Source organism: Neopelma chrysocephalum, unplaced genomic scaffold (assembly GCF_003984885.1).
Source record: "Neopelma chrysocephalum unplaced genomic scaffold, ASM398488v2 Primary Assembly neopelma1_96688, whole genome shotgun sequence".
Taxonomy (NCBI): domain Eukaryota; kingdom Metazoa; phylum Chordata; class Aves; order Passeriformes; family Pipridae; genus Neopelma; species Neopelma chrysocephalum.
Genome location: NW_020925333.1, coordinates 1091395 through 1114812, shown reverse-complemented (window position 1 = coordinate 1114812; position 23418 = coordinate 1091395). Strand labels below are relative to the sequence as shown.

The 23418-nt window shown below is 40.0% G+C and overlaps 2 protein-coding genes across 4 annotated transcripts in view; one reads left to right on the top strand and one right to left on the bottom strand.

Moving 5' to 3' along the window:
- NUP155 (nucleoporin 155) overlaps nt 1-3869 on the bottom strand; it is a 30513-nt gene extending 26644 nt beyond the window's left edge. For both annotated transcript variants that reach the window (XM_027709129.1, XM_027709130.1), the window contains exons 1-5: nt 3733-3869; nt 2608-2745; nt 2178-2274; nt 974-1044; nt 16-108 (exon numbers count right to left, since the gene is read on the bottom strand). In XM_027709129.1, the coding sequence (XP_027564930.1) occupies nt 16-108; nt 974-1044; nt 2178-2274; nt 2608-2745; nt 3733-3868 (535 nt within the window). In that variant the 5' untranslated portion in view covers nt 3869. The remainder of the gene's footprint in view (nt 1-15; nt 109-973; nt 1045-2177; nt 2275-2607; nt 2746-3732) is intronic.
- Nucleotides 3870-6926: 3057 nt separating this feature from the next.
- The window catches only part of WDR70 (WD repeat domain 70), a 131683-nt gene continuing 115191 nt past the window's right edge, over nt 6927-23418 (top strand). Inside the window, exons 1-5 of one of the 2 annotated variants that reach the window (XM_027709133.1) lie at nt 6927-7444; nt 9597-9659; nt 9783-9866; nt 11697-11811; nt 15881-16079. In XM_027709133.1, the coding sequence (XP_027564934.1) occupies nt 9605-9659; nt 9783-9866; nt 11697-11811; nt 15881-16079 (453 nt within the window). In that variant the 5' untranslated portion in view covers nt 6927-7444; nt 9597-9604. Of the gene's footprint in view, nt 7445-9438; nt 9506-9596; nt 9660-9782; nt 9867-11696; nt 11812-15880; nt 16080-23418 lie in introns of those variants that run through there. The other variant, XM_027709131.1, reaches the window with a different exon arrangement.

Below are 23418 nucleotides of genomic sequence, written 5' to 3'. Positions count from 1 at the left end.
AGAAGAGAGAATTACCTGCTTGTATATTAGAACAATGAAGCCCTAAAATCACAATGTCCACTGGTGTAGCCAGAACAAGTAAGTGTCGTACGTGAGGTTGGAAGATACCTAAATAAAGGAAGAAAAGAAAATTTAGTTTGCAGCCTGCCCTCAGATCACATGATGTAGCCAATGTATCCACTAGAAAGCCATATTAACTGATTAGAGGGAACAATCATATGTAAAACCTAATGATGTGTGAAATTCTAGAATTAGAAAGTATTCAGCCAGCAGTTCATGAAATACAGGATCTTTAAAATGACATTTTTCTTACCAACATGCTTCTTCTAAACTCAACCCTCTCGCCAATTCAACCTTGACTTCAGTGTTATTTATGCAGTAGCTACCAAAATAAAAGGGAGGGCTGGAAACCAGGATCCCATGGAAGTTACTGCTTGAATGTGTAAATTTATGAACCATATAAATGTTGGAGTACAATGTGGCAAAAAAAAAAAAGGCAAGCTTATCAGCATAAATCACTGGTAAACCATACTACGTTTAATATATATAGTTAGTATTAATAAACCATGTATAGTTAATACTATATTATTTTTGGCTTGTAATTAATTTCATAATGTTTCTAAAACTGATGTCTCTTGTGCGTACATATATACACATACACAAACCACAGATTTTCACATATCATAGAATCACTGAGGTTGCAAAAGACCTCCAGGATCACTGAGTCCAACCTTGAGACTGAACACCTCATCAACTAAACCATAGCACTAAGTGCCACATCCAGTCGTTAATAAATATTCATGCTAATATATACAGATACATATAAAATAAGACATTTTATTTTATATCAATGCATATTTCATTAGATTATTAATATAGAGTATAAAATATACATGCACATATATAAAGTATATTAAAAATAGGTGGAAGGTTCAGTACTGCCTAATTCTAATCACTGTCATATATTCCTTACCTGCCTTTGGCTTTACAAGACCCACTGCAAGAATAGTTTCACTAAGGCCATCAAAATAAGCCAGATCTCCCCTGTCAATAAACAAACAGACAAAAAAAAAACCTGCATAAAATTTGTCATGTAGTATCACATAATAACAAATAAAATCAGATTGTTTATATTTAAAAACGATCAATACTTTTGTAACACACTGGAACTATCTACATCTTTCACTCTTGGTGAAAGCAGGTCCAGCAGAAAGGAATGACAGAGAAGTTTCACAGCAAAACTATACAGTCATTTAAGCTGCTTGAAGTCCCTATAGTTGATTTTCAAACCTGAAAGCCAACTGCAGTATTTTATATTTTTATATTTTGTAAATTCATACAGTCTACTGTGAATTGTATGATGCAGCACCTCAATGCTGATTAACATCAAGAGGAAGAAGTTACATGGGAGTTTCTTTGCCCCATGAAAACTATCTGAAGCATAAACTTTCAGTTTCCTCCCTACCATGTATCATTAACACTAGGCAGTGTTGTTTTTTTGGGGGAATGTATTTGATACAGTCTGACACAATTTAAATGTAGAGAGGAGCTAATCTGAACTTCAATCGTCTTAGAATGCAACACTATATACAAAGCAATTCTTACTAAAAGAGTTCCTTCTATATAGGCTAATAAAGAAGCAAACCTGCAAATTACAAACATATCAATTGCATTTGAAAATACAATGAACTTATTTTCAGTTTTATGCATCCATAAAAGAAGCAAGGGAGGAGAGGTTCAATAACAATACTTTGAAATACTAATGCTGTATTACTCATCATTGTGGGAATGACTGGTCACTGTACATGCACCTCAGTACTTACTAAACCTACTTACAAAAGTTAGGCAACTAGAATAATTTTTTTTTCTACTTTTTTGGCACAAGCAAAGCTCCAGCGTAAATACTGCAGTAACTTTAGAATATTAGCTAGTCTAACCCTAAGAAAATGCATTTTCCTTTCTCTCATCTGTAGACGATTTGGCAGCAACATTACTAACTCTTACAGATCTTTAAATACTTATTACTCAACAGTTTTAGTAAAGCCTAAGACGAATCAAGATCAGTTAAACTGAATAGCACACCTCTGTGCTGCCAGTAAACAATCTTCCACCACTGCAATCTCTTAACTCTGCTATAGGACAAATAAAACATCATCAGAAATGTGTTCTCTACATACCCGTCTTCATAGTTCCACATAAAGATGTCACTGTCGATGGTCAGCCAAGCTCTGCTGATCTCTGGAAATACTCCCATCATACAATTGCACTGCATATCTAAAGCACTGCTGATGTAAGGATTAAATGCATTTTGGGTAGCAAAAGCAAAATCCTCTTTGGAGCGTTTAAAAAGATCCTATTAGTTAATATACAGTAGTACAGAAACGGTGTACCATATACTTGAAAATTCTTCATACAGTAACCAATTCCACCAGGAACTCTACACAAATGGACTTTGTTACCATTTGGAGTGCTATGAAGAGAACCTGAACAATGTAAAATTTTCTTACTGGGAGTCTGACAAGAAGATTGGGGAAGAAGAATATGGAGGAAAGAAGTTTGTTTCTAACATTACTGCTTACACAATCTAACATTTTTTCATAAGGATACGTCCAAATTGCTCCACTAGCTCTGGTGGAAGTGGGACTCTGCGGACTGAGCTGATCTCTGGAAGATTAGGTATTGACAGCAAACCTGGTCCTTGTAAAGGATAATCCATATCTGACATACCAGAAACAGTAGGGCTACCTGCAAGTAAAAACAAAAAATGAATAAATGCCTTGATGCTACAGAGACTTTAAACATATAAATACCACTACTCACAAGATACATGTGAACAAAGATTTCTGTAGAAGTAGAACCATGAACAACAAATCTAAACTTTAAATCAGACAAGAGCAAACAGATTTGCAAACAAACTGTTACAATAATTCATCTAGACCCCAGCCTGCTCCTTATCCCCTTTTTTCCCATGACACTTTCCAGTCCTTTATTCATTGTATGGCCAGATACCTACTGGAAGAACCCAGGAGCATATTCCTTCACCTATAAAAGGTGATCTGTACTCCCAGCACCAAGTCAAAACACCCATGTACACCCATTATTTTATGTGATGTGTATCCATGATGCTGCCAGGGTAGTTACACTGTGGCCATACTCACCACAGCAGAAAACAGATACTCTTTGTTTGCATCCAGACACCCCTGGATATATATTAATTATACACTTACACCTCTGGAGTGCCTCTTCACAGTCCACTTTGCCAGACAGTCAGCACTAATGGAGAAATGCTGCCTTGATGTGTTAAGGAAGATAAATGTTTGAAAAGAGGTATGCCTCACATCACACCCACGTGTGACATACAGCTAGAGACAAACTAAAGCCAAAGAAGAGCTTTCCAGGCTGCTTGTAACTTAGGGATGGGCGCACGGGTTACCACGAAAGCATTCTGCACGAGATTCCCAATAGGCAGAACAGAAAACCAGCGCCGTTTTCTTCACCTTCTGGAGGGAGATGAGGTAGATCCAGCCCAGTGGGCTCACTCCCACAGCTCTCACCCGCGCACCGAGGCGGACCCCGCACAGCCCCGCCGTGACGGAGCCGCCCCTCAGACCCGGCCCGGCCCCAGCACGGCCCGCGCGCGCGTCCGCCCGGGCAGCGCCGGCCGGGGCCGCCCCGCGACGAGTCCTCGGGGCTCCGGGGGCGGCGGGACCCGAGTGGAGCCCCCTCACTCACCGGGCGCCGGCACCGCCAGCAGCTCCGACAGGTCCGGGTAGCAGCGGTCATCCTGGATCTGCCGGTCGATGATGCGACCGGCCGCCTCCAGCGCCTCCTGCGCGGCCGGCGCCGCGGGGCTCGTGGCCCCGGGCATCGCGATCTGCGGCGGCGATGGCGACACTCCCGCGCAGCTCCACCGCCCGCCCAATCCCGGCAGCCCCCGCGCGCGACGCTACTTCCGGCGGCGGGAAGCGGGAGCTGGGAAGGGGGGCGGGGAAGGGGGGGGCGGGGAAGGGACGTCCCAGCAGTGGGAACGCCCCCGGGGCGGGCGGGTCCGGCACTGCGAGGGGGAGAGGGATGAGGCGAAGAGGCGACGAGGCAGGTGTCGAAGAGGTGGCTGCGAGGGGACCTCGTCAGTGTGTCTAAATATCTAAAGGAGTCGGGCTCTGGTCGTTGGTGCCCAGCAATAGGACAAGAGGCAACGGGCAGAAACTGATGCACAGGAAGTTCCATCTGAACACGAGGAAGATCTTCTTTACCGTGCAGGTTGCCCCGAGGGGCTGTAGAGTCTCCCTTGAATATCCTTGGAGATATTTAAGAACCATCTGGGCACAATCCTGTGCCATGTGCTCTACGGCCCTGCTTGAGCAGGGAGGTTGGACTGGATGACCCACTGTGGTCCCTTCCAAGCTGACCCATTCTGTGATTCTGTGATCTGCTCTGACAGCCCCGTCGGGGCTGTGCAGCATCCTTCAGGGATCCCCAGGGTCACCCGAGGGACAGGAGTAATGTGCTGTGCCACCCCTCAAAGGCACAGGAGGGTCCCGAGGAGAGCAGTGGGAAGTGGCTCCAGTCAGTGGTGTGTGGCCCTGGGCAGCTCCCTACCTGCCTGTCCACTCTGCAATCACAGTAGGTCTTTTCCAGCCCCTGCAACAGCCCAGGCAAAGAGAGTTTTAGTTGACAAAGGTTGGACTTGTTGATCTCAGAGGTCTTTTCCAGCCTAAATGATTTAGTGGTTTTATGCTGCGTAAGGGGGAGACTTTGGAATTAGATGACCAATGGAGCACAGAGGCATGAGAAAGAAATCATATTAGGATGTGAAACCAGCTAGAGTATGGTACAACATAACTTCATGGCATAAGCTAATTGTAAGGTCCATTGTGTTTTTTTAGCAAGTCAGCTTGATATCCCCTTGTTACAACCCGCCCCAGGAAAAGGGGAGGGGAGGTAACTCAGGTTTTTATCAATAATTCCCTTGGGGTGGATTAAAGTGAAGCGACACTAAATAATCGGTGTCTGAAAACATATAGTGGTAAGGTTTATTTTAGACATATATAGATAGGGTTCATTTTAACAATTTTGTAGCATTTTGGGTGTTGTCATATAACAAGGCGAACCTTTTGGGGAGGGAGAAAAATGCATAGGGGAGAGAAAGACAGGATAAGAGTAAGGGAGAGCAAAGAAAAAGAAAAGATGAGAGTGGTAAAAATTTATATAGTCACCGCCCACTGGATCCAGCGATGTGATCTGGCAATCCTGAAAGCAATGGTCTTGATTCACAGGTGGTGGGGGGAGAAAGAAAAAAAAAGCACTCCCCAAACCCCCAAAGTCACCAGTCAATATCTATATCCTCAGCATGCTTTTGCACCTCCCCCAAGGCGGGGAGCTGTTTTCATTGGGTGGTATCCCCAGCCGTGCCATGAACCACCAACATTTTTCCCGCCTTTTGGCAGAGCTGAGGGGCATAGCCACAAAACCCCCAATGTTTCGGCGCGGAGTTCATGTGAAGGGCATGGTAAACTCGGCTCTTTCCGCCTTTTCGGGGCTTGACATCTTCTGCACTGGAGGGGGGGAATGGGCCCAGTTGCCCATCAGAGGCACACTGTGAAAGTCAAAAGCCTGCAAAAGTCTCCTAGAATGCATAAATCATTAACCGTTTCAGTCTCTGACACTCCTATTATCAGAGCTGAGTTCTTCCTTGGTTTTGCTACATATTGCAAGATAGATACATCTACCCTTGAAACACAATGGTAGAAGTCATACATAGGGGTGAGAAAGATGATGGTGAGAGGACGATTATATGGGCAGGGGTTGCTCGCCCCTTGCCCTACAGTAGGGCATGCGAAGACTGTTGCCATTAGGTAATGATTAGGCGGTGTTTGGCTGCCATTCAGGCATCACCTTATACTGCGTACTGGCCCTACATAGTGTAATGTGGAACTGATAAAATGGGGTGTCAGGACTGCTGAGCCGAGCGATACTCATCCTGCCACCGAGACTGTGTTGCTCCGCGGGGACACCTGCTAAAGCATGAGTACGGACCAGCTGCTGCAGATCCTGATAGCCCTGGCCTGTCTGTGTGGGTAAGCACAGTTTATTGATAGGAAGCAACCAAGAGAGCAAACTTTTAATATCTTTTTAGCGTTCCTTTAATATCCTTTTATTAGTATCCATAGTATTTTCCCTTTAATTTCCCCTTTTCACTAACCAATATCATGTTAATAGTTATCCATAATATTGTGTTAAGATCCTCTTGATATCCCTTTAATTCCCTTTTTACTAGTTAATGCTGTGTTAAATGCTGTTCGTAGTATTTGTTTTAAGGTCACACGATAAGGTAGTTATTTTGTATCCTTTTTAGTCTTTGATTCTTTTTGCTAAGATTATTATTATTATTATTCTCACTGTAATAAAGATATTTTCTGTGTCTGAATATCTGTCGCACTTGTCTTTATTTCGGGCATGTATCCCAATGAACTGTTACATGCTTGCCAGCCTGATGTGATAATTGTGTGATCTATACTGTGGAGTTACAGTATAGATCAGACAGACATGCACAGATTTTGGAAGAAAATCCAAGGAAGACAGGGGCTACTGGAGAGGGTCCAGTGGAGGGCTAAAGATGATTAGGGGTCTGGAGCATCTCTCTTATAAGGAGAGACTGCGGCAGCCTGTTTAGTCTAGAGAAGAAAAGACTGAGAGGAGATCTCATTAATGCATATAAATATCTCAAAGGCACTTGCCAGGAGGATGTGGGAGACTCTTTTCAGTGGTATCCAGTGACAGGATGAGAAGCAATGGCCATAAACTAAAACACAAGAAGTTCCACCTCAACATGAGGAAGAATTTTGCATTGAGGGTGGCAGGGCACTGGAACAGGCTGCCTGGGGAGGTCATGGAGTCTCCCTTTCTGGAGACATTCCAAACCCATGTGGACATGTTCCTGTGTCACCTGCTTCAGATGACCCTAGCTTGGCAGGGAAGTTAGACTGGATGATCACCAGAAGTCCCTTCCAACCCTGATGATTCTGTGACTTTGTGTGTAGTAATGTAAGCCAAAACCAGGGTGATTCCGAGCCCCTTATGATTTGAATAGGGGTTTGAGTCAAGTCTTGCAATTTTTTTTTAGTTTGTAGATGTGGATGGACAGTTATGGTTAAGCACTCCCATTTCAACATTGTACACTTAGCAAATCTTATGTTTTAAGGAAAAGAGAAGACAATCACAAGATCGTTTGGATAAGAGTCACAAGGAGTGAAGTCAGCAGAACTGAGCATTAACTGGGGTAAAGGTAATTTCAGCAGTGTGTGATGTAATTTCAGCAATGGGTGATCCCAGCCACGGAGTCATTGACTACCTACTCAAAATGAACGCCAAACTCAAGAGGAAGGAAGAACTGCACCTATGGGTAATTAGCAAGACAAGTGAGAGATACAAACACCATGTAGAGGTTAATAAAAAAATTATGTAATTTGTAACCAATGAATGCTGATGCCTTTGTTTGTTAAAACGTATAAATAGTGTAAAGCTTTGATGATTGGGAGGCCAGCCTTTTGTGGGTTACCACGCATCTCCCTACTCTGTGCAAACTAGAATAAAGAAATAGAAATGCCTCGCCTTGGTGTGTAAATTGGCACTACACACCAGGTAAGGAGCCTGTGTTTGGGACAACACAGGGACTCCACTTCCAAGGTGTGCACAGTGCCTCTCTTCAGAGATAAGGTGTGGAAGCAGAGTAAGTTGCCTGAGGAAGCTACTGTTTTTCCAGAATTTGGGTTGACACATCAATGTGACTGTAGCAGACTGTTAACTTACCAAGGCTGGGTCTCTGCTAAGTGACGTGTCTGCTCTGAACAGCAGAGACATTTCCAAATTGTCACAGGAAATTTTGGGGCTGGGTGAAACTTGGATTTCAGGGAAGGGATCTGATTTGTAAGTCATGTTTGCTGCCTAGACTGCACTGAATTTCTGCTCCTGGATTGGTCCAGCACCCATTCTGGAAAGCTTCATTTATAGCTGAGGCTCATGGCACAAGAAACAAAATCCTCCTGCTCTGCTTTCCAAATGCAGAACCTGAAGTTAAGCCTCAACCCCTGCAGGGTTTACATGGCAAATGGGGAATTTCTTGCTGTATCTTCTCAAGATTGAGAAGCTGTCAACCAGTCACCAGCAGGGTTTCCCAGGGCTCAGTTTTAGGGACAGTGCTTTTAAATATTCTTATAAATGATCTGGTTTGTAGCAATTAAGTTAGTTTGGTGATACTAAACCAGGAGGAGCTGTGGCCTCCATTAATAATAGAGAGGCCTTACAGAGATTTGGATAGACGGAGAGCTGGGCAATTGCCCACCATATAAAACTGAACAAGAGCAAGTGCCAGATTCTCCACCTGGGACAGGGAAATCCTGGTTACACAAACAAACTGGGGGATGAGAGGCTGGAGTGCAGCCCCATGAAAAGCAATCTGAGTATTAGGGTTAATAATGGCCCATCTTCGCGAACGAAGATTTGGGGAAAGGTCTTTTACCTTTCCAGCCTGCGCAATGGATTTTTTAGGTGAGACACAGCCTGCGCTGAACTGAGCCCACCCTTTAATCCTAAGGTTCATCTGCCGGGGCCAAGCAAGCCTGGACAATGGCAGTGAGGTCCTCAGGACGTAGGTTTGTTTAGAGTGTCCTTCTCATAGATGGATGGCCTCACAGGGCTAACGGGCTCCATCAGGCCAGGAGACCGGGACTTGAACCCGTGGACGCAGCAGTGAAAGTCCTGCACGCTAACCACTAGGCCACCAGGGGTCTCGTATTAGGGTTGATGGCATGCTGAATAGCATGTGCCCTGGAAGCCAAAAGGGCCAACTGTGTCCTGGAGTGCATGAGACACAGTATCACTGGCACCGATTCTACAGTGTACTGCGAGGTTGCACTTCCCATCTCAAGTCCTGTGTCCAGTTTTGGGCACCTCAGTTTAAGAAGGACATCAGACTGTTAGAGTGTATCAGGAGGAAGGGGACCAAGATGGTGAAGGATCTCAAGGGCAAGACTTATGAGAAGAGGCTGAGGTCATTTGGCTTGTTCAGCCTGGAGGAGGCTGAGGGGAGACCTCACAGCACGGAACACCTTCCTCAAGGGGGGCAGCTGAGAGGAGGTTCTGATCTGATCTCTGTGGTGACCAGCAGTAGGACAGGACGAGGTGGCATGAAGCTGTTGTCATGGTAAATTCAGGTTGGACATCAGGAAATGGTTCATTTTCTGAGAGGGTGGTCGGTCCCTGGAAGAGGCTTCCCAGGGAACCTGTCGCAGCACCGAGCCTGGCAGGGCTCTAGGAGCGTCTGCACGATACTCGTAGTCACGTGGGTTAGATTTAAGTGGCCCTGCCAGGGGCAGGGCGTTGGCTCCATGACGCTGACGAGTTCCTGCGATGGGAAGGAAGCTCTTTTGGCCCCGCCCTGCCGTTTCCTGCCGGCGGCTGTTGTGGATCCGGGGCAGGCGCAGCATGGAGCCGGCGGCGGAGGGCGGTGAGCGGCGGGGTGCGCGGGGGCTCGGCCCAGCCCAGCCCGCGGCCCCCCCTGACTCCCGTACTTTCCTCTCTTCTCCCTCTCGTTGCAGACGCAGAGATGCTGGGGGCACCCGACCCGGAGCTGGCGGCCACCATGGGGTTCTCGGGCTTCGGTGCGTGTCGATGCGGGCGGGGGGTGCCGGGGAGCCCCGGGGGAGGCTGCTGGTGGAGGTGGGAGCGGAGCCTCTCAGTCCCAGGTGGGGCTCTGTTCCAGTCTGCTTTTTCTTCGTTTCTAGGGAAGAAAGCTCGGACTTTCGATCTCGAAGCGATGTTTGAGCAAACGAGAAGAACTGCAGTGGAGAGGAGCAGAAAGGTCTTGGGTAAGAAGCGTAGTCGGCTTAATGCGTTTTAGAACATGTTTTGGTTTTCTCTCTTAGGGTGATGTTTGAAGTGTCTCGGACTGGCTGTCTAGAGAACAAAATATAGTCGCAGTTTTGTTCAAGGAAAACGGTCCTTAACAGCTTGGGAATTAATGGATAGTAAAGTTATTAATTTTCTTGTGAGGTCTGAGGATGTAAGAGCAGTGTGAGTGTGTAAGCTTGCAGATACAGGAAAATGGTGAATTTGAACATTAGAGTATTTCCTTTTTTCTTCTACTTGGTTGTGTATATATTTTGGAAGGGAAGATGGTAGTAACAGCTTTAATCTAAAGACAACAGAATAATGGAGAAGATGTGTTTGTCTTATACCATCAGGTTGTATCGCAGTCCACAAGTGTGTCTCTGTCTTTTGCTGTGCATTTTCAAGGTGGTGGTTTGAGAGTGGTAGATGGAGGAAATCGTATCATTTGCTGCCTGTATCCAAGTGAACAGCAGTCCAAACAAGGTCCTTGAGAGCACTCATATATGTTCTAGAAATCCCTTTATCAATTTTGCATGCTTTCTTCCTCTGCTTGGACAGTTTGTGCGGAACGTATGCCTTCTGTTTTGTTTTTCATGTGATGCCGTCATGGTTGAGCAGCTTCCATCCTACTAGATTACACTTAACCTACTCTCTTAACTGTTGCAGTTTATGAAATTAATAGACTTAAATAATCTAATCATGTTACAATGTTAGGGCTTTTTATTGCCTTGATTCTATGCAGAACCACAAGATCTGTGGGGGCTCATTGACTTTGTGGACTTTAAGACACTGTGGAATGCAAATATACAAGGGATTCCCAAATTCAGTTTGGACTGTTTTTTTTTTTTTTGTGTTCGCTGAATCTAAACACAGCAATATGTGTCCGTGTTGGAAACCTTTTTATGTTTGAGACTCGTTCAACTGGAGCTATCATTTCTTGTGAGAAACCATTTGTTTACATCAAGTTTTTGTTTAGGAGGGCGATTCAGTAAGCGATTACAAACCCCTAAGTTTTTAAGTCAAGATATCTTGACCTATGTCTTGAATGTATCCTCTTCTTTTCCCTGCACCACCTACCCCATCCCCCTGCCCCTGCCCCCAGATTCTAGGCTTGTACCTGTAAAGGAAGCATGCAGCATTTTTTTTGTAAAGTTCATTATTTTGCCAAAAATTTTAAAGCTTTGTATGTAATTCAGGTGTTTAACTTAGAATAAATTTTAGTATTCTGAGTATAGCAATCAAAAGTGTGTATGTGTTACAGCTTTTTGTTGGGGGGCTTAATGTGAGCATTTTATTTTCAGATTTCTCAAGATACAGTTCTGATTTTTAGCTTTTTGGAATAACTATGATAACTTTTGCATATGTTTCCTCCACTACCTGATATGTTTTCTGGTTCTATATCTTGCAGGTGTTCACATCTGTATGCTTATGTTCTAATTTAGTTCCCTGCACTATGAAAACATCAAAAATTCTCTGAAGCGATCATAGTGCTTTAATATAGTGTTGAAAATACTGAAATATCAGCATCCTTGTATGATCAACTTATGTTTGAAAGCATGTACAAATGGACAACTGGCATTTATGTTTTGTAGCATTTTGTAGAGTGATCATTGCAGTAGCAATGGAAATTTAGTTTATGTGTAAAAGTATTTTCAGGTTAAATGTTTTATTTGCTGTTACCTTTTCAAATATTTTATTTCTTCATTCTGAAAATGAAGAAAGTTGGCTAACTATCCTCAGCAAGCCACTAATTTTAGTATTTTCTAGAAGACTTGATTATTTGTCTTTTCTGTGCTCTCCGTGTTCAGAGGCCCGTGAAAGAGAAAAGGAAGACCAGACTGAAAAGGAGTTTAGAATTCCATGCGCTGAGTCATCAGCTTCAGCATCCAGTGCAACAGGAGCTGGGTCCACATTAACTGAAAGGTACTTAGATGTGTTGGGAGATTCCATGTAACAAATTTATTTTCTGCAAAGGGTGTTTGTTTGTTCTGATAACATGAGTGACATTTAACTTGTGTGAACATGTCTGTGTTATCTGAAGTATTCCAGTGAAAACACAGGTTTTAAGATTTTTTTTTTTTTTAATCCTGAACATGTATCCATATTTGTATATATTGATATTAGGTATATTTGATATTCATTTTTGCAGTCTTCTCCTTGATCCTGTTGGGTATACTTTTTAAAAATAACAATAATGAAAATATCTGTGGATTTTTTGAAAATAGTAGGGCAGATCTAATGACAACACATCAACCTTATTAGTAGCTATTTTTCTGGCTTGTAAATGGAATGTCCTTGTTCATGTCTGATGAAGAAGAAAGTGAGGTAGGTGGAGAGCCTCTGCATGCAGGTTTTCTAGAGTAATGGTGGGGTAAAGAAAGTTTTTTGTTTTGTCTTCAGTATGAAATGTACTCTTAAGACTTACGAACATTTATTATTCATAAACAATGTATGCTATGGCTTTTGCAGTTTGAATTCTGAATTGCTGGAAGATCAAAAGTTGCTGAGGGCAATGGGGACTACAAACTCCATTGTATGGCAGGGCTTGCAGAGGGGAGTGCACTGTACATTTTTAGGTTTCTCTGTCTATCGAAGTGTAAAAACCCATACAAGACTCTAGCAGCCCTATATATATGTGTGTTATGGGCTGGTAGAGTCTATATGTGGTAGGTTGTTATAGAGAAACTTTTAGAGTTTCAGACTGAGCAAATTTTTGTTAAAAAATTTTTTGCGTGTTGCTCTATGAAAAGCTCGAATGAGCCATGCACTCTCACTGAAATAATTGAAATACTGCCCTCTGGATCCTGTGTTATGTCTTGTGCTCAAGGGAAAAATATCTGTGCTCCCATTTTTTTTTTAATGGACTTATATATCTATTTGGTGACATAATGAAGAACTACAAGAATTTTAAATGTAACATGATCGTGTATTGTGTATGTGTGACTCCAGTATACAGAAGCAATTTAAACAAATGGTGAGGTGGAGAGCAGTCAGTGGATACAGAGGCTTTCCATAATCATCTCATTTTGCTAATGGACCTGACAGGAGAGAACTCCAGGGACTTTATATAAAGGAAGATAACAAATACCTTTCAGTATGCTGAGTTATTAGGTAAGCTCTGGTAACTCATCTGAGTTCTGCTGATAGTAAATTTTCTTTTGTTTTTCCTTTTGTTTTTACTAAGCGTTGAGAAGGAAAGGCTTGACATGAAAAGCTGTCCTGGAAGTTGTATATTTCCTTGTAAAATAGGATATGTAGCTTAGTACTTAGTGGTTAGAAACAGGAAGCTAATGAAAGAGACATGCCATTGTGCCTCAGTCTTAATTCAGAGGAACAGTTCTGCAACTAACAATTTAAGTCTGAAATACAGGATTTTCTATTTTTTTTTATAAAGTAGATTTTAGTTACTATAAACTGATTTAGTATGCATAGCATCATCTGTTCCCTGAAAATGGCAGCACTTTACTGAATTTTAAATTTTTTTTAGTTTCCAGGTGCTTTCAGATGTCTTAGTATCCCTTATACTAATTTTCTAGTTGATAGTCTCTCCAAAACAACATGAAGAACAGCTACTGATTATTTTGGCTCTTGAGGTGTTTTGCTGTAGAGAGATGTTTACAATAGTTATGGTACTTAATGTATTTATGCAGAAGTATAGTAATTGTGCTTTGCCAAATGAAAAGGAAAAAATAGAGAAAATTGAGTGAATGATGTAAGAAGAGTTAACACATGGGAAGGATATGCCCACATACTTGCACAACTCTCAGAATGTTTTGTATTATTTCTCCTCTTAGTGTACCATCCATGCTCTGTTACAGTTTCCTTTTCTTTACTCTTACAGCTTGTTTCACTTACTGAGGAGGTAATAGGGGGAAGAAAAAAAATTCCTTACACTTCTCTGAATCCTGGGAAAGCGGCTGGCAAAATGGTTCTTCTTCCTTTACAGCCCCTGGTAGAGTAAGACTGGAAGGCTAAAAGTTGAAGGAGCACCACTTGTTTTATCCTTTCTGTCAGCGCCACTTCCAGTTGCTGTCAGGAGGGCAGATGGGTTTTTGGTCTGGCTGCGCTGGCATGTTGTTATGTTTGACTTTATTTCAGTCAGGACAGAGGATATCGGTAGCTGTAGCTGGAGTACTTGGCTGTCTCTGCCAAGCTTGGAGTGGGGTTGAAAAATAGGACAGCAACTCTGGCCATTTCATGTGCAGAATGGTTACACTGCCCCTTAAAATATTGAAATGTTTGATTTGGTCAACTTCCTTGCTAGCAAATGAGAAAATGATAAGGACGGGTAGTTAGGAAGAAAGGTAGGTATTGCATTTGAGTGTCTGTAGAAAGATCTGAAAATCCGTGACTACAGGATTGGAATGACCTCCTTGAATGTTGTATACATCCTTCTCACTGTCACAGTGTATATCTTTGGTTACATTCCAAAACTTATTAAATAGTTTAGTATTTGGGGAAAAGATTTTTAGTCTAGGAATGCATATCAGCTGTTAAAACACAAGTCTTTTGCCTATAGTATTGTGAACTTAGTTTTGAGGATAACTTACTGGAAGAACTTTGAAGATCCCAAGCTGTGCTTCACATGCTGTAAAATTTTCCTTTTGGTAAAAGGATATTGATTGCCCCGTTGTTGTAGAGTAGGAGAAGCTCTTTTTATTTGAGTTGTTTTTATTAGATAATCATATCCTGATCTAAGTCTTTAAATGTCTGTCATCACTACGCAAAAGCAAGTTTGTATGTAGAGGTAGTTTATTTTATTATGCTAATAAATATAGTTGGAAAACTTAGAAAAACTTTCAGGCATCAAAACCGCCTCTTCTGTGTAATATCTGAGCACCTGAATTGTGTTGGGTTTAGGTTTTTTTGATTTATTCCTAAAATAGAGTTTCAGTTGCTTGTCCAACACAAAAATTTGTAGTTAGTACCTGTTTGGTGTACAGTTGGTGTTGGGGGCAGAATGAGGATGCCTTCTCTGTCACGATTACGTAGGTTAGAACTGATTTTCTTAATCCTTTATTATGTTCTTAAACTTTCATGTTTTTATTACAGTTTCTAAGTGATAACCTAAACTTTTTAAAAAAAACCCCTGAAGTGATACCTCTGTAGTTTAACAAGGAGAAGAGAAAAATAAGACTGTTTTGCAGTCTGCTCACTTAAAAATTCTGAAAATATAAGATCAAGTTGCAAGACTTGGCTTGGGAGTTTATCTCACTGAATATGAAAGGAACAAATGATTTGTGCTGCAAAGTATCACTGTGATGATACACTTTACGTAGTCGAAGGGCTGTTCCTGCTAATTCGTTTGAGACCTTCTGCTGATTCGAGTGGCGCTTCTTGGAGCTGCCAGCAGAGGGGGCGCGGCTATTTTGAATAAACTGCGTGAACGTGGACTAAATAACTCAACTTTTCAGAAATTTCACAATGCCAGAAGTAATATGTTCACACAGCCGATTTGGACAACATCAAAATGGCAATTTGATGTAACTTTCAGAGTCTAGACTTTGTGTGAAAGTGCCTGGTACCCTGTTATTGTTTACCAGCATTTTAAAGCAAGTGCCATGCTTTGTGTTCTCACTCTGGGTGTGAGCCTGGGCAGTTACTGTTTTGTTTTCCACCCGGACAACAGAGGTGTAGAGCATCTGTACAAGCTGCAGCTTGAAACAGAATCTTGAAATTGCTCTGTAACAGTATATTCTGTTGGTTTCTAAGCAATATTGAAATCCGTACTAATGACGTGGTATTGTTGCTTTTACAATCCATTTAACTTTTTAAATTTTCTTCAGTTTTTTGAACTGTCAGTCACTGTGATATTCCTTTCTCAAAGCTTTATTTTGTGCTTTCAAGATGATGGTTAATAAAAATTAATGTACATTTTACTGCTAATTTTGGTGTCTATAGATTGACAAGAGTGCCCAACATCTTTTATCTGAAAATTACTGTGGAAGTGGCCATGTTCTTGAAATAGTAACGTTTTAAATTTTTCTTGCAGAGAGACAGTCAGTAGTGAAAGTGAGGACAGCTCAAATGAAGAGTTAACTGGTCCTTCCATGCAACCCCAGAGTTCTGCTAAAGGTCCAGCTGAGGATACTGATGATGATGATGATGAATTCATTGGGCCACCACTTCCACCAGGGTTCAAGGATAGTGATGACGATAATGACAATGATGATACAGAGGAGGAAGATAATGTAAGTAATTTGTTCCTCTTTAATGTTTTAATGCTTTCAGTAGATTCTGATTTGTGTGTGCGCTCTTCCTTTACAATGGAATTTCCAGGTGAAGTGTGACTTGTTTGAAATGTAGGTTTTCTGTTTTTTCTAATGATACTTTATCAAATGCAAATGATTGTTTTAATTTAAAAATACTAGGATTTAAAACAAAAATACACATGTGAAATTCATTATCAATTATTATATATTGTTTAATTCTTTATTTTCATGTTATGAAAGAACTAGGTAAATATTTCATATTAATATTTTAGATGGTTTATTTCCCAAAGCATATGTAGAATTTTGTAGAAGAAAGAGAAAGCAGAGGTGGGCCTGAAACAGTTCTATACCAGGACCGTTTTGAGAAAATGAACTATGGTAACTGGGTTTTTTTTTTTCTTTTTTTCCCCCTTTCTTTCCCTTTTTGTTTGTTTGTTGTTTATTTTTGTGTATTTTGGTTTGATTTTTTTCTAAATAAGAGCCAGGCCTATTTGCCAGAGAGATATAAATTTTTCTGTCTATATTGAAATCAAGAAAAACCCCTAACAACCTAATTTTGGTATCACAGATATTTAGTTAGCAAATCTTTCTCCATTTAGTTAAAAGGCATCTGGATCTGATGCTGGGTGATATGGTTTAGAGGTTTAAGGCTTACAGTGGCAGCACTGAGTTGACGGTTGGACTGGATGATTTTGAAGGTCTTTTCCAACCTTTGCAATTCCGTGAAAAGATTAATGGTTTGATGTTTGTTATTCAAAACTGCCTAGATCAAATATTTTGTGGCATTGGATTTTGTTTAATGGTTTCCATGTGTAGCAACAGTGATAGAAGTCCTGTAAAAACAGCCTTACTTATGCTGTTTTGAACCACAGGGTAGCAGAAAAAGACCTGTAAGTCCTGTTACTCAAATATAAACCTAACTATAAAAAAGCCCCAAATTTTCAGGTGTCTCAAGGCTTTCTTTTCAACTTCTCTTTAGTTTTTACTGGGCACTCTGTTTGTTTTTGTATGATATCATTTTGTGAACTTCAACACTTAGGTTTATAGTGTTCCATTAAAATGAATGAGATGAACTTCTTAAGCAATGACATAACTGATTTTTAGAGTGAGCCTAAACTTACGCGATCACAAAGTTTTTCTTTTTTTTCGTTTCCCTGCAGAGGATAAGTGATGGTGGAAATTCTGGTGCCATAGGGGTTTACATTATTATGTCTGGTCCACTTGATTCACTGTTGCCTATGGATTTGTTTAATTATCAAACTATACATTTTAGTCTTGTATCTTCTGTGATCACCTCTGTACCCCACATATGACTTTTTCTGTCTTAGGAAACCAACTGGAGATAAATCCCAAAATTCCCTTGAGAATGACATAAACCCTAAGTTGACTTATGGCTTTACTATTGATCTGTGTCAGAAATTCTCTTACTTTTTAGCTGTTATGGCTCTGTGGAGTGAGTCTATATTCCTGAGGGTGTCGTAGGCTCACTGAATTTCAGTTGTGTATCATGTCAGACTGAAGTCACTCTTTCTTTTCTACCATCTTCTCCAGAATGACGAAGGCAAAACTGTGTTCACAAACAGCTTGTTTTACTTTAACCTATCTTCCTCAGTAGTCACTTTGCTGATTGGCTGTTTCAATTTGTAACAAGACAGTGGAGTTTATTTTTTATTTATATGTATTTGAATAATGCTACAGCTGGCTTGACAAAGTGGTTATTGGAGACCAGAGTTAAAAGACCCTACTGAAAAGTTTCAGACAGAAAGGTAACTTGCGGTCTTGTGTGATTTAAGTTTGTCTGAACTTAAGACAATAGTTACAAAACAGTCTAGAATAGATTTCGTTGAGAGTAAGCAGAGCAGCAGAAATATGAGACTTGTGGGTTTTCAGTCTAAACAGTTAATTTATAACTGGGAAGATTTTGTGTCAGTGTGAATGCCAGAGGCCTTTGGGGTCTAGAGCCTTCCCTTACTGCTGCTCGTGAACTCAAGTTATTTTCTTTCCTGTGAAGGGAATCAGGAAGCAGCTGTGCTTTCCTGATTTCCTGTTGATCGATTGGTGATCACAAGATGATCTTGTGAGCCCCAGGGAAGGCAGGTGTTGCAGTTACGAGAACTCTGTGATTCCTTTTCCTTGCTTGTACATCAGGCTGTGGTTGGTATACATGGGTGCAGAACTGAGACAGGAGAAACTGAAAGCTGAATATTTTTTTTTCCCCCAGAGGTAGTGTGAGACCGTGTCTCTTTTGTTAGCATATTTTGCTGCTTAAGTAATTTCTTGAAAACACAAGTATCAATGTTTTTGATCCTGAAGGAATAACATTTTTCTCCAATATTTATAGGTATTGCAGTGTATTTGCGATTTGTAATCTTGTATAACTGATAAAATATATCAAAATACTGGCTTTACCCTGATAGCTTGCTGCTGTATCTCAAGCCTGACTTCAACTGTGGTTTTTATTATAGGAACATTTTGTTTTTCACTATTCCTTGTTCAGTTGTTTTTGCTTTTTTATTACAGACTGTCAATAGGCACATTTGTCAAGTTGGGTTGCTATGAAGCTGGCAACTTTTGAGTCCAGGCTTGGCCCAGGACTGCCCAGCTCACACTGGATATTTTATGGAATAAACATATGGTGGAAAGAGTTGCTGGTGTTATTATCTTTGATGGGAAATTTTTGTATCAGTGTTTTTATGGGAAAACGATTAACAGCAGTTATTTGCTGAATGTTTTGAATCAGCACTGATATTTTTTTGAGTATTATACATTTTTGTAATAGGTACAATAGGTACACTTAATATTAATTCCCTCTGATATTTTTGTCTTGTTGTAGTATTCCTTTTTATATAGGAGGCTTAGATTAATTTGAGGAGTGAGGAAAATAAGAAGTTGGCTATTGTGATCAGCACTTTTCTGTAGTACTTTTTCTTCTACTGGTGTAAAAACCTTTTTGGATCATGAGTGACAATTTTTCACGTGGTTGTAAGCTGAGAGGCGGAAGGAGGCAGCAGAGCATCTTCTGTAGTGTGAAGCTTTACAGGTTTGGTTTCTATCCTGAGAAGTAAGCCTTTCTGGAATACTTGAAGAAAAGCTTTAGAAGAGAAAAGAGCTTATTTTACAGAGAGCAGATTCTTAATGAGGGCAATATTTCATTTGGTAAATTTTGAGGCTGGGAGATACAGTAGTCTTTGTCAGCTTTTTTGCCCTGCAGAGATGCATTGGGAATCTGTCTGGTGTTTGTGCCATCAAAATCTGGCTGGAGGGGGACAAAGACTAGCAAAAACAGTCATGGCAGTGTTGATAGGTGGACAGCTTTAAATCTCGGACAGAAACATTTTTCAAGGGAATGAATGGCACCTATTAAAAGACTTTAGTAAGAGAGTGTGTATGTGTTGATGCTCTCTTCTGCGTGTCATTAGAAAATGTGCTGAGATCTTTAACAAAACTTAATAGACCATTAGCATCTTGTGACACTTTTCCTGACTTGAAGTAACAGGTACAAAGATGATTGTTGAATGATTTGCCAGATGGATTGGTAAGGATTTACCTTCTGTCTGGAGCCGAGTTATAGTTGAGTCTCCTTTGGAACAGAGAACTGTTTCTCCCTGCAGCACCAAAGGGATACTAATCATGTTGTAATTATGTCCCTGAAACAAGTACAGCCTTGGGCGTCCTCAAGGCCCAAGGCTGTACTCTGATTTGGCATGTTTCCAGAATGATAGCATAGCTGGATTCCAGGTTTTAGAACTGTTTTGAGATATTTTTTAATTTTTCTCAGAAGTTTAACAGGACGTACCAGTAATATTCATTTGTTCGGAATGGAAGACAACCATTTCCTGCTAATTTAGATGGAGAATTTAAGTAGGCTGTAATTGCTCCAATTAGAATTTGGCTAGGGAACCAGGCTAAAAATCATGGTGTTGTAAAAATAAATAAATGTTAGGGGAATTTTTAGTTATCTTAAGGATTTATAACATTTAGGCTGAGGATTGTCTGTCCTGGTAACTGCTGAATCTTATTTACCCGGTCATGTTTCATCTTGTCTAAAGAGGAAAAGTGTAGTAAGCTGAACAAAGCAATTTTTGTGTCTGCAACAGAGACAGAAAAGTGTGGGTTTGAGAATGAGAGGCATTATTTTTTAACCATTTCTAGGCATTGAGAAGTTGATGAAAAATAGGTAGCCATTACCATTGCTTTTAATTTGAGTGTTATCTTCCTATTTAATCAAAAAGAAAATGCTTTTGTCATATATGTGCATACTGTGTTCTTAGGTCTTGAAAATAAAAATCAGATAAATGTATTTTCTTTATATTAAACTTGGAACAAGTTGTGGAATTTTTGTTAAGGATTATTGATGTTGTTACCGATGTTGCGAAGAGTGAGAAAAAATATTTCCAAAGTGAGTTAGAATGGATTTGCAAGCTTCACAAAAATTAAAAGAAAACAAAATCTGGCCCCTAAAATTTGTGTAATGAAGCTCAGTCTAAAAATGCGAGACAATCAAACAGAAGCTGTAATGGAAGGAATGCTTAACATAAGAAACTGAGAGTATCATATGAAGAGGAAGCTAACAGTGTAATTCCCTTAGGAAATGTTTGTCTTTGATAAAGAGGCATGGGATGTTTCCTCATCTTCTCTTCAACACAGTGCCCCCGAGTTCTTGATTATCAGTTGTTCCTACAGAAAATGAATGTACTTGCAAAAATGTCTATTTATTGATTCTGCACAACCTAGTAAGGCCAAGCCTTCTCTGCTGTGTATTACACCATGCCTTTTTGGTGGATGATATTGGTTTTAATTAATTTGTAATATGACAGAATATGAGAAGTTTTAGAATGTTTCCTCCACAGATAGATACTTAGTCCTATGAGGTTATTTCTAGAAATATTTTGTGAGAATATTAGTAGGCATATATTTGTTAACCGCGAGGTACTTAAAAATTAGAGAGACGTGAATTTAGCAATGTTAAATAAAATGGGATATAGAACATAATTATTGCTACTAGTGCCCTTTTTAACGAACTTCAGTGGTCTTCTTATGTCCTGTTTTTATCATCTCCTTTAGAGACCCTTTATCAGGTCAGTCTGAAGCTGGTGGAGCCAGTTTCTTTAGGAGCTGCTGGTACCATTTCTGTGTTTGAAGAGAGAACTGTTAAGAGTGAAGGAAAGTGTTCTTCATCTCAGGGCCAGATATACTTTGGCTGCAAACCTCCCACCCTTGGAACATGGGGTCCTCATGCGACCCTTGATTTCTTTATAGTCAGAAGATTTTGTGGAAGCTAATGTCCTCTACTGTCCTTAGAGGGGGTGTAGAATTTGATTTTTTTTTTCCTGCCAAATATGTTTGAGGCATGGATAGCCTTGAGACTGTCCAATTCTGTGACCTACGCCTTAAGAAAAACAATAAAATCTAAGTCTTTCTAAGGACATATTCTGCATGTGCATCTCAGTTACAAGACTGTACTTTTGATATAGTATTATTTAACAAGAATGGGTAGTTGGAAATGTTGGGAAATTCTGTTCATGCAATGATATATGAAAATTCAATCCTAAATATTACTTTCTTTACTTCCAGTAGAAGTTGGGATATTTGGAGGTGAAGATACTGAAATTAATTTATTCTTTGAGAACCTAAAAAGCTTACAGACAAGAGAAAGTAGTGACTACATCTTTACATGATGCTTCTTTTGGCAGTTGCAACAAATTTCAAATATGCTTTTAAAAAGAAGCACAAATAGCATATTGTTTCCATCAGTGTTAGAATATATAAAAAATTTTAAAATTTGGCAAGAGAGCTAACAGCAATGCCCACAATATTTTTGACCTTGTTGGCATCACTGTGGAAAACATAAATGGGAGATAGCAGGTTCTCTTTTTATCTGGCATGTGAGTGGTATCTTTCTGAAAAGTTGTTTATGCTCTAAGCAGAATAATGAGTAATACAGGTATAGAAACTCTTGCTTGACTCAAGAGGAAAATGAAGTGGATGATAACAAGTATTTGAAATATTCATGGTGGGGATGAATAAATAATTTAAAAGGGTTGTTGAAGAAGGAGTGTAAGTGACATGCAGTTACACTTCCTCTCCAAAACAAGTCTTCACAGGATTTTTGATGAACTGATTTATGTTAAACTGTTGGAACTGCAGACTGCTCCAATGGAATCCTTGGAGAGCCATTTTCTTGACTCTAGCAACGTCTGCTGTTTGTTTAAAAGATGGTTTTGGATTTTTATGAATGTGAAACTACCACATATATTGTTTTACAACTGCTGCAATGGCATCTCTTATTTGCAGGTGGGCACTTAGCAGTATACAGGGACTATACATACTTGATGCTAACAGTATCCAGATCACACAATAATCATGCTGAACTTCTTTCCATTACTCCTGATTATCCTTTTTCTTTGTATTTTAAAACCTAGTAAAATTATTTTCAAATTATTAGGATCTTGAATAGTATTTTTCTGCATTACCTTGTTTACTATTTATATATGTTTATTTGATGCATTATAATTAATGTTCATTTAACCAGATATTGTGGGAATATGTTAAGAATTTTTTCTGCTTTCCTTTCATAAACTAAAATAATTACTTTCTCCAGAGGAACTGAATAATCATAAGGAAACATTCATATGACTTTTTTATTAACCATAGCCTTTCATGCTCCAGTTCTCAGACTTTTGAAATGTGTTTAAAGCTCTTAGATTCTAGTGAATGCATGTGTTGCTTTTGCAAACTATTTGTTCCTTTATGCTTCTAGAAGTATTTTATTTTAATTTTGAACGTTATCAGTTTTAAATGTGTTGGTTTTGTAGAAAAACTTTTTGAAATGTCTCAAAGTGCCTACTTAATGACAGATAAGATAAAGACTTCTTTTTCAGTTTTCTTCTAGGATCTTACATCTATTTATATGAGAACCTTAATGTAGTCTAAAAAGTCAGGTGACTTAGATGTAGCATTTGGTTTTTGAGTAAAACATTACTTTGTTTAACAAAAGTTACTTTCATATCATAAGCATTATGTGCAAGAATAGCAAAAAGGTGATTGATACATTATGTAACCACTACTTCCTAATACAAAAGAAATAGTTCAGACAAGACCTTTGCCATAGAGATAGGGAGCTCTCTCTTCTGTTTTCTAAAACAGGACTTAATGCAAATAGCTAATAAATAGTTATCTCATGAAGCTCAGATTCATTCTTTGCTGCTGTGTCTGCATTGCAGTTATTACATGAGTTGCCTGGATGAATCACAAGTTTTGAGTTTGTCCACATGAGATGCGGTCAATGTTTGACTTAAAACTTTCCTGTTTCTTTGAT